General features: G+C 41.3%; 1 protein-coding gene across 6 annotated transcripts in view; it reads left to right on the forward strand.

Annotated features, from left to right (window-relative positions):
• KIF21A (kinesin family member 21A) overlaps window positions 1-11,932 on the forward strand; it is a 235,803-nt gene that overhangs the window by 193,123 nt on the left and 30,748 nt on the right. For 5 of the 6 annotated variants that reach the window (XM_040343616.1, XM_040343619.1, XM_040343617.1 and 2 more), the window contains 2 exons: window positions 2,473-2,574; window positions 3,024-3,152. In XM_040343616.1, coding sequence (XP_040199550.1) covers window positions 2,473-2,574; window positions 3,024-3,152 — 231 coding nt within the window. The remainder of the gene's footprint in view (window positions 1-2,472; window positions 2,575-3,023; window positions 3,153-11,932) is intronic. The other variant, XM_040343622.1, reaches the window with a different exon arrangement.

Raw genomic sequence — 11,932 nt, forward strand, 5'->3', positions numbered from 1 at the left:
CTGGTCTAATACCTGTCCTGGAGGCAGGACTTGGTTTTATACATGTACAAGCAGCGAGTCAGTGGGAGATCATCTGCTCTGTATCTCAGCTGCCCGATCCTTTTGACAGTTTCCTGGCTGATCGCTTCTGGCCAGGGGCGTACTGACAACTCATGGGGCCCCCGGGCAATAGAAGATTATGGGGCCCCTCTGGCTTACAGATGGCCACCACGCCAGGAGGCAATGCAGAGGCAGGGCAGCTAAAATCTTGGGATATTCACATTAAAAGCATGTCATTTTCGGACATATCAGGGACAGATCTAAAAAAACCACAGATTTTTACATACTTTCCCTGGTTTTACTGAACCTGGCAACCCGGATGGGGCCCCCTAGTGGCATGGGGCCCTCGGGCAGTGCCCGAGTGACTCAATGGTCAGTCCGCCCCTGCTTCTGGCAGAAGCGGTGCAGGCTTTTTCACAAGACATCAGAGTGGCCCAGGGAACTCCCCCCCCCCCCCCCCCCCCCCCCCCCCCTCTGGGCGACTCTAATGGCTTCCCCTGCTCCTGCCAGAAGCAATCAGCCAGGAAACTATCAGCCTAGTCCACACTCACCCTCCACTAATTTCCACTCGCAAAATGCGAGCAGGTGAGTGGAAATTTTGGGGGCTGATAATATGATTATTCTACTAGTCTTCTTGAAGGAAGGCAGATTTTGTTTCATTGTAAACACTGCTTTTTAGTTCCCTCCTTATGACTGGCCATGGCTGAAAGTATGACAAGCTTTTGTATATGGTTGTGTGATTTCAGAATTGTGCTACAGTAAGCAATTGAAAATGATGACCCTTTTTGCTGTCAAATGTGGTGATTTACTTTGTAAATTTTAAGTTTCAGTTATAAACTAGCAAGAGGTTTCATTAGACCCATATGTTTGAATGTACGTGTTTTGATTCCTATCTGCAATAGAGTTTAGTCAAACTCTTTCCTTTGTTAAGTTGGCCATACATGGATCTAAATTAGGCTGGTTCTGCAGGAACTGGCCGAATTTAGATCCATGTGTGGCCACAGAAGTCGATCTATTGATCGACTTCTGTTCGACCGCTCTGTCAGTATTTTCTTACTGAATCAGCACTGCAGGCTTTAGGCTGCAGCAATGATCTGTGTAATCTGATTGGTGGAGAAGTCTCCCCGCTGTCGGAATACAATGACACAGCGGGGAGGATTCCCACTTCCACATTGATAGGAGGAGGCTAGGGCACACTAAATGAAGAACACGCATAAATAATAAGGTGATGGGTCCAGAATAGGGGAACTAGACAAAGTCCATACAGACACCCAGGTTGCACTCAGTAGAGATAAAAGAAAACCGTGGCGGGACATAAGATCTAAACAGGCACGTCTAAGTGCAGTAAGACTAATTTATTGCTAAGAATTTGAATAAAACACACATGGGCGATGATAAAACAAGTTTATAATCCATAAATGTGACACTGGTACAGGGCTCTCTTCTCTCGGCTCTTCTCCAGTCCTTTCCACTGTCCAGCAATCAATAAGGGGGAACGGAAACCGCTTAAGATTTGATAAAGAAGCTCTGTGCATGCTCCAAAATGTGTTCCCTCCCCCTGTGATGTCACTTCTGGTGCATGCGCTACACTCCGGTTTCGGAAGTGCTGCGGCCATCTTACTGGTGTTTCTGTTCCCCTTTTTTGACTGCTGGACAGTGGAAAGGATTTGAGAGGCGCTGGGAGAGAAAAGCCCTGTACCAGCGTCACGTCTATGGATTATAAGCTTTTTTTATCATCTCCCATGTGTTTTATTCTTGGCAAAAAAATTATCTTGCTACACTTGCAGGCACCTGTGTTTTTTTTTTTGCCACATTAAATGTTTGTATGGGGTGAAAAAACTGACCCATGTATGGTCAGCTTTAATCAGATTCATATTTGTATTTCCCTGGGTTTGCAGATGGTCATTTCCTTCCCATTCCATCCCTCATGTCTTCTTGAATCCCCAAATCCTGAAGAATATTTGCACGCTCCATTTATTAATTTAATAAACCATTCTCTTAAAACCTGAAATGCAATTATATAGTCAGATTTACTTAAAGAGGTCATTGAAAGTGTAATAACTTGTGTGCAGAGGGTAGTAATTTGTGGCCACCAATCAGATTTTATCATGTCCTTCTCTGCACCAAATTGAAACATAATTGGCTGGATTTACTGCACTTTGCACATAGTTATTACATTTTCCTTTTATATGTTAGTTTACATCTACACAGGCTCGCTCACAGGGTAGGAGCAGGAGCCTTTCCTGTGTTACCAGGCTGGAAAAAAAGGGAGTTCTTCTGTTAAATACCTTCTCTGTACAAAGTCTTGTTTTGCTAAAATGATTTTCTTTAGTTTTATGTAGTAGGACAAAAAAGTAAGATATATGTATAATTGCAAAGGAAAAATTGTTTTTTTAAGGGAGAAGTGGAGTTGATCACTTTTATTTTCTTCAGGACAAAGCAAACTCCCCGTGTACCAGAACCATCGCCATCTTTCCGAAGAAAAGCCTATGACAGGGGTGGGGAGAAGGCTGGTAAAACCAAAGAACAAAAATTGTACGTATTTTTTTTTGTTGGTTGCTTAAAACACCTGAATTCTATACATTATCTGACTTTCTACCTTAAGCTTTCTCTGAAAAATTCTATGCTCATGTTACATGCTCTGATGTAGTTTAACAGACCAGACAGAAGCTGCTAAGTGGCACTTGACATTTTAAACATAATATTTGAGCCAACTACATAGTACTCTGTAAATGTTTGTAGGTGCCAAAACAGATTGTTTGAGCTTTGCAATTCAGTTTTTGTCTGCTTTGTTTTAGTTTTGGCCTCTGCATTTTTTTTATTAGGAACTTCCTTCATTTACTAAATTTTCTTACAATTCATCACCTAATAAACTATAGAGAGCAAGCTTGTATATCATGAGTCGTGTTAACTTACTGACCTCCATCTTTAATCACCTAACAAAGTGTACATTTCGTGTTTTTTTTTTTTTTTTTTCTTTATAGCTCAGATTCTGGAACATCAGAGGCTAGTCTGTCACCTCCTTCTTCCCCTACAAGTCGGTCCCGTAATGAAAAGAATGTTTTTAGCCGCCTCACAGTTTCTCAGGGAAACTCATCATGTCAGCAGGATAAGTAAGTCACAGGACAGAATCGCCCCCCTATTGATGGGCATAAAAAGAGCAAATGGTAGCACAGGGTTTATTATATTAGACTATATTAACCTGAATATGAAATTTAATTCACGGAAATTATTTTATTTTTAAAGTGTATTTTTACTTTTGCTGCCCCATTTGAGAACCTCCCCACCATATAATTGTGTTTATTATTCACATAGCATACATAAAATAGTTTATTACAAATATTTCCTACTTTTTTTTTTTTTTTTGCAGGATTATAAAACAAACACTATAAGCTGCTTGTATTGTTCAAAATACCTTGCAGTGTGCTTATCTATTTAGGGACACTTAAGGGACAGATTAGACTAAAAGTGCATTAATGTACAATGCAGAACCCATGCCTTGATGCGCTATTTTGTGACGTCTGCCCTTTTAAGCACATGAACTTTAATGGCATCCTAGTCTTAGTCTGTAGGGCTCAATATTGTGTTGATCCACCCTTTGCAGCTATAACAGCTTCAACTTTTGGGAAGGCTGTTCACATGGTTTAGGAGTGCATCTATGGGAATTTTTGACCATTCTTCCAGAAGCGCATTTGTGAGGTCAGGCACTGAGGTTGTACGAGAAGGCCTTGCTCACAATCTCCTTTCTAATTCACTGTGTTGATGGATGGAGAGATCTTTGATATAGCTGTTTCATGTGGCTATAGCTAGATGATTCATGGAAAAAATCTTTAGGTAAGAAGATACAGGGCACCTTTGACAAGTGTAAAAAGGGGGGTACTAATGCGCAAACCAATCACTAGCTAAAATCTAAAGAATTTTAATTTTAGATGGAATAATGGACTTTATAGGCACCAATGGTTATCACAAAGTATAAAAGTTTTTTATTGATACAAGCCCAGAAAACTGGGTAATTGAATCAACAATTACAGTACAGAAAAACAATATATAAAAAAACATATATTTTACTACATTAAAAACATTGGTAAGCATAGAATATCTCTAAAATGCTAATAACCCAGAGGGGTTATACTGAAACCACAAACACTCCACAAGGGACAGCAACAACAGTTGATGAACAAACGTAGACTTCAATTGGCGTTTTTTGATAAATAGGCTCTACATGTTTCGCATGTTACTGCTTCTTCAGGAGCTTAAAAAGAACTTTCTGGAAGGAAAAACATAGACTATTATTGGCTTCAGATTTTAATTTATCATTGTGTGTTTTTGTAGATAGAGACAAATAGTATTCCTTGTGCAGAAGCGCACTATAATGTATGACTCAGGTTGCCACAAATTACCAAGCGAGCGGTGCGAAAAAGGTTCAAGTGAGGGAGGTGTAGGGACATGCCACATACCCGTATGAATAGAACAAATATATCCAAAAGTGACCCGTCTTCGCCAATATAGAAAATTGGCGAGTAATTACGGGTATGCCTAAATAGTGAGGCAGGAGAAAAGAAAAATATATATATGTATATTGCCAGTGATAATAGAGGCAGGGAAAGGTGATAGCGAAGCTCCACAAGCCACCAGTAGGGAGTGATAGTTAACCGCTTTGTGTATAGAAAAAAAAAAAAAGCGAGATTATATCATAAAACGTGTAGTGAACCTACCATCCACGATAATGGATAAGAGAAAGTAGGATTTCCAATGGAAACTCTGGATCAATGGAGTAACAAGTTCCAGATATCAAAATGTTATATAGGTGTATATTTTCGAGACAGATATAGGCTGGTGTATAAACCTAATGGAGTAAAAAGTAAAAAATACTAATAAGATGATAGGGCTATTCCATCGCATAAGTGCAGATAAAGTCCCCAATCCAGAGACCCATATATACATACCCAGATGTATGAGACACAGCAAATGCAGGGCTAGTCCAAAATTAGGAAGAAATGCAGGATCATATGTATATGCTGCATATATGTAAATGAAGGGGAAATGTTCCCATAAGATTTAGGAGAATATCCCGAATTTGTGAGGACCAGACCTTTTAGAGCACAGCTGTGATGGTATGAGATGGTATCTATTTAGAAAAAATGGATAAACAAAGGAGACATTCTGAGTGGGGGCTGGTCCAATACAGAGGATAATGCCAGTCACCGCTACCAGATAGAAACCTATACAAGGGTACTCACCACGTCCGGATACACCTAATGTCTCGCACGCCACTACATATGGGAGCAAACGTCTGACTTCCTGGGGATCCTGCTCCGTTATAAGCGTGCATGTCTCCGATCACGTGTGCGGATGGGACTTCCGCATCACGTGTTCCGGCCATAGACCGCGAGAGCCAATCCCCTGTCTGTAACGCTCCGTGGGCGTCAAATGACGCCTGCCAGAGACGTCACAGTCACAGGGCCGTTCTTCGTGGAAGGGGAGGAGTGCAAGCACACGTCCCGCCAATAGAATAGACGGGGCGTGTCGAACCAACACTGTACACCTCCGATGGCAAAGCCATCAGCATGAATACAGATCTGGCCGAAGAGCTTCATCCATCCCCTAATATCCCACAGCATAAGAATATGCTGTGGTTATCTGGCCGTACACAACCCCCCCATTGAACCCCAAGGGACGCACCAATCCCAGCAACAGTGGCAACCAGAGTCATAGATAGAACTTCAATAATAAATCCTAAAAGAAGGAAATAATAAAAAACAAACATATATTGTGCATAGTAGCACGCCACAATCCAGTACATGGTTGAAGTGGCCATGAATTTATTCTACCTTGTTTAACAAAACATCTATTAGGCAGTATAAGCATCTTCAATACTTTTAAATACAATTATGTCTTACCATTTATGAATACCTATAGGAAGATAAGGGAATGTGAAAAACAAAAGAGCAAAGGCAGCAGAGAAAGAAAAAGGGGGACAAAGTAGGATAATACCTGACATAGTACATTGCATATCAAAAAGAGGTGCACTGCGGAGGGGGGGAGCAGAATCATATTATGGTTGCATTCTAATATAGCAGCAGAGTTCAGAAAGAACACACCTGGGATTCTGCAGGCAAAAAGATTGTTAGACAGGTTCTAATAGACTGTCTAATATGAAAGCTAAAATCTAAACAAGTAGCTGCCAACAAGAAAGGGTGTTCTCACACTAAAGAAGAATGATGAATAAATAATTTTGGCGCTTACTAAAACGAATTAATACCCAAAATGTATATAACCACTAATTTATTAAATGTGAAAAATCACTGATAAAATCCAAGTTCCAAAGCAGTATGTGCAAAAATAATTTGTGCAAAAAATATTTAAATTCGCAAAATGACAATCAAGATGATTTACAAATGACAGAGGGGAAAGATGTGCAAAAATGTATTGTAATGAAGATAAAACAGTCCCATAAAAAGTGCAATAAATAGTCCAAATAATAAATGTATACATTTTATTTAAAAATGGAATTGAAAGATCCAATTTCATCAAGCAAAAAGTGCAAGTGCCACCATCCATAGACTATCGACCATTCACTGTGCGTTAGATCGTTTGCCCCAGCCTCTCACCCCAGGATCAATACAATGAGCCTCTCTGATTTCTCCGGTCAAGACGCAGGATATTGCCAATAGATCACCAATCACCGGAAAGTATCACAAATTTTTCATGTAAAGAAAATGGAGGGCTCCATAGTGTAGTAATTTGCAAACATAATTTTATTAAGGACAATAGTAACTTACATTTGAAGTTTCAGACAAACGGAGTGTAAAAACATAAAACCTCTGGTCACAGCTGCGCCTGGAAGTGACGTCACCCGGCTCTTTCCCGTCACTTCATTTATTATTGGACTATTTATTGCACTTTTTATAGGACTGTTTTATCTTCATTACAATTCATTTTTGCACATCTTTTTCCGTTGTCATTTGGAAATCATCTTGATTGTCATTTTGCGAATTTGTACATTTTTTTATTTTTTGCACAAATTATTTATTTTTGCACTTGATACTTTTTGCACTATTTGTACATACTGCTTTGGCACTTGGATTTTATCAGTTATCTTTCACATTTAATCAATTGGTGGTTATATACATTTTAGGTATTATTCGTTTTAGTAAGCGTCACCTTTGACAAGTATGGGTTGTGATCGTATGCCATTGATTCTAACCCATGTGCTTGAAAGTCGTAAGTATTTTAGTTGGGTTGACAGTGAGAAATGTTCAGCTTAAAAGATCAAATGCCTTTGCTGCTTCAATGAACAGAAGGCTTAGGGGTGATGGCGCTTTAATGATCCTCGCTTGTCTATAGGGCATAAACCCACCTAAATTAAGGAGGGAAAAAGGGTTTTGAGGTAATCCACAACAAAATATAAGTTGATGTCATACAGATAAATATATCTTTATCTGCAGCACTGGGCAGGGTCCTTGTTTTTTTTTTAGGATGGAGATATGTGCTTCTTTGCATGACTTTGGGAAAGGGCATTTCTCCGAAATAGAAGTTAAATGTTTCCAGGATCGGGGTCAGGATGTCAGATGTGAAACTGTTGGGACTGAGACAAGAGCACATGACTCCATTAATTTCTTAAACAGTGAATGGGGAGGAAAAGGAGTGAATCATGTTTGTAAATGGCCTCATCCAATACAAACATAAGATTCTGTTCTTTTAAGGCATGAATAACAGCACAGTGCTTGTGCTATGCAATTCTTCTCTTCCTAATTGGTAATAAACCTGGTTGATCCTGCCAGTTCCTGAGTACCCCTGTGTCTGCTGACCACTGTATTAATGGCTACTGAGCCTTGACTACCATGGTCAGGTTACGTGTCTCCATCATCCGCAGCCCTTGTCTCTCCTCTGACAGTCTCAACCACCTCCCTCCCTGTCCACATAAAAATGTTTCCTCCCCGCCCCTCCATCCTCTAGTCTGCTGCATAATGCAGCACATTTCAATGTACGTAATGTAAATATCCAGCCATTACCAAAACTGTATGTGTTTGTTAGAAATTAAAAGGATAAATACCATTTCTCACACCACAGCTTTGCGGTAACGTGACCCCCTGTGCTGGCTGGCTTTCGATCTATGGAGAGAAGCAGGAGAGGCGGAGATTCTCTGCTGGTCGGCTGACGTCATAGGGGGGTCTTGGCCCTTCCCGCTTCTCTCACAGGTGCGGTGTCCGAAACTGTATTTATCCTTTTGTAACAAACACTTACAGTTTTGGCAATGTTTGGATATCGACATTACATACATGTAAACTCATTTTAGTAACTTTACAAACACTTTGATACTCCCATAGGATGCATGTCAGGGCTTCCAACTCAACTGGGGAGGAGGCACGGTCTAATGCACAGGTAGCCTGGCCTTCGTAATTGCTTTCTGGACCTGGGGATCATGGAGTACCTTTTTCTTTATGCTGCTGGTGAGAATTGCTTAGAGGTGTCTTGGATGGTGAGGGTGATGAACTCAAGGGAATGGAGGGAGCACAGCTGGGATTCAATGTGTTTTATGGGATTCCAGATTAAAAAGTAATGGGAGGTGTCGAAGTAGTATGCAAATTGTTTATCCATGGGGTGTAGGATGCACTATAAATCCACGTGTGTAGCCATATTTTTAATGTTTATTGCAAGCAAAGAGGTTTGGGGTTTTCCTGGTGAGAAGTCCCCTCCAACTCTTGCATATCCTATGATAACTTTATTATCATAAAGTTCATCACTTCCTTACCTCTTTTGCAAGTTACTTGGTTTTACATATGAGAATATAAGATCCCTTTGCCAACTTTCCCCCCTCCTTGTGGCAGCAAGTCGGGGATCTTCTCCCCGCACTTGCTGCCACAATACAAGGAGAGCGCGGCTATGTGGCTGCATCATTGATCCACAGATCCATGTAAATTAATGAACTACAAGTACTGTTGGCCTTTGCGGCTGTCAGCTTGTAGTTCTCAATTTTTCAAAGAACTACCACAGCGCTGTTGAGTGCTGTGGTAGTTCATTGATTCTTCCTGTCAGTGTTCAACTGCACAAAGGCACTCCAAGATCAATCAAAATTCTTTAATTTCCGAACATCCCAAGTGTTACAGAGGGGCAGGTAGACTAGTTTCACACACTTACAGGCGCGCTTAATCATTACAGTACATTACACGTAAATGATTAAGCGCACCTGTTAGTGTGTGAAACTAGTCTACCTGCCCGTCTGTCTGTAACACTTGGGATGTTTGGACATTAAAGAATTTTGATTGATCTTGGAGTGCAGCCATCTCTTTCATTGTTGGTTGTATGAAATCGTCAAACTTCCCATCTCACCTGGAGCAGAGAGTTCTTTTGTTTGGATATTAAACTGCACGGAGAGACAGCTTACACTGATGGTCTGCTGATCGCTGGTACAATGCTTTCTGGGCTCCTAAAACAAAAAAATAATACATGCAGTTTTTTTACTAGAAAAAAAAATGCATTCATAATTTTTTGTTAAAAGGTGTGAACTTTTTCTTTTAACCCTTTTGTGAAACACTGGCTCTCCTTCCTTTATTACATGTGATTAATATCAAGGTGTATTATTAAGTAATGATGAGGTGAATTTTACATCTTGATGCTAGTTATCTTGATTATTTCCATGGCCGTTTTACTACTGGAGATGTGTTGCATATCTGGTGGAAGTTCATAAAGATGTTCCAAAATAAAAACCGACAGGCCTTTTTACGTAGTAAAATTGATGTACTTGCTAAACTCATACAAAAATTAACAGTACATCCTACTTGCAGCTCAGTGTTGTTAAAAGTTTGAAACAACCGTTTATCCCATTTCCAAATGTCAAACATAGGGTAGATTAATAATATGGTGAATTAATAGCCAGCAATGCCTGGATGTTATATTATCATTCAAAAATGAACATTATTACACTCCAATATCTTAAAGAGCTAGTAAATCCTGATGGGTTTTACTTCCTCCTTTGCTCACTGAAAACCCTGCAAATTAAAAGCATAATAAACTAGCCCATTATGTGACACTTGCCTACAAACAAATCCAGCGATGTCCCCTGTGTAGGCTGTGTCCATCTTCTCGCCCCTCTTCCTTCTGGGGCCGCGGACTCCGGCTTTGTGATTGATCAGAGCCTCATGACGTCACTCCTGCGCATGTGTGTGGGAGCTGCCGGTAACCACACAGTATAACTGAAGCAACAGCACGACAGTGTGCATGTTTTGATGCCTTCGGCACATGCAGATACAAGTGGAGGTTTAGAAGATATCCAGGCTAGCTACAGGTAAGCCTTATTATAGGTTTACCTGTAGCAAAAAGTGGTTTGTAAGGGTTTACAACCACTCTAACCTGATGGAAGTTGGAGGGTTAATACCCTGTCTTTTTCCTTTGGGCGGGCTCCTTGTGCCACCCTTCCAACCCAGTATTCTTGTACACCTGTCAATGGTGACCAAAAGACCAAATTCTTTCTCTTCTACTACTCCTTGTTCCATTTTTTTCTTTTGTATTTTCCCATTCTACCTGTTATCAATTTTCTTCAATATCCTCTGTTATTGCCATCATCAGATTTATACATACAAAATATGAGCCAAGACACAAGGAGGTGTGGATGTCTTAACTGTATTTCAAAACTTGTAATGGACTGCACACTTTTTTTCTGTTTCCATTGATTGTAGCTCTGTTGATAGTGCTTCACTGAAAATCGGTTAAATCTTTTCTTAATCTTACGATCTGTGAAGTACAGTTATGTTACGGTTGTAGTATTGTGGGACATTTTAATGAAAATATGGAAATGATAGTAATGTAGAGATAAGGGACAAACTGGATTGAAACGACTGAGACCATACATTAAAGCGGAGTTCCAACGATTTTTTTTTTATTTTTTTTAAAGTCGGCAGCTACAAATACTGCAGTTGTTGACTTTTCTTTTTAAAATATGGACACTTACCTGTCCATGGCGCCCACGATGCCGGTACCCAAAGCCGATCTGTCCCTCGGCTCTCTGGTGCTCCTGCCATCTTTGGTAAGGGAATCAGGAAGTGAAGCCTTGTGGCTTCACTTTCTGGTTCCCTACTGCGCATGTGCGATCTAAATAGTCCTTGCTGTCTTCTGGGACCTGTGTGTCTCCCATAAGACATCGGTGGGGGGTGGAGGAGGTGCCAGACGTGGTGTAGATATCCGCAAATATCTATGCCCGGAAGTGAAAGCAAATACCTGTATTAGACAGGTATCTGCGCCCCCCGGAAAGGTGCAAAATATGACTCGGGGGGGGGGGGGGGGGAGAATTCCAAAAAGCAGAAGTTAAATTTCTGGGTGGAACTCCGCTTTAACATACAGTGTTTAAAGTAGGGTTGTCCCGATACTAGTATCGGTATCGGGACCGATACAGAAGTACTCGCGCAAATGCTCCCGATGCCTTTGCCAATATTATTTTTTATTTTTTTTATTCTAGAGTGGCCGGAGGAGTCGGTGGCTTGGGAGGGCGGTAGAGTGCGGGCGGAGTTTGGCTGGAGAGAGGGCGGGCAGCAGTGACTAACTATGGGGTGGGGATGTCAGGCCGGCGCCCACTCTCCACGACTGAAGAGGACTTGTGCAGCGGTGAGGACAGGGAGGCGGCAGCAGCCGCCGCCGTAACAGTGACACACGGGGGGCTTTGCGTCGGCACACCCGGGACCCAGCCGTGGCTCTGATAGGTCTTGGCTGTGACTGCCTCACAGTCACACAGCCGATCAGACCGAAGCCGCCGCCTCTGTGCACGTTCAGGAAAACATGTTGTAGGTGTATGTGCAGGTAAACACCAATGCAATGAAGCACTGGCGTTTGAGTACAGGGTGCATTCAGCCATTCACCTCTATGTCCAACTGTACGCACCACCTGTGGCACTCTGAAG

The sequence above is a fragment of the Rana temporaria genome, chromosome 3, assembly GCF_905171775.1.
Source record: "Rana temporaria chromosome 3, aRanTem1.1, whole genome shotgun sequence".
Taxonomy (NCBI): Eukaryota; Metazoa; Chordata; class Amphibia; order Anura; family Ranidae; genus Rana; species Rana temporaria.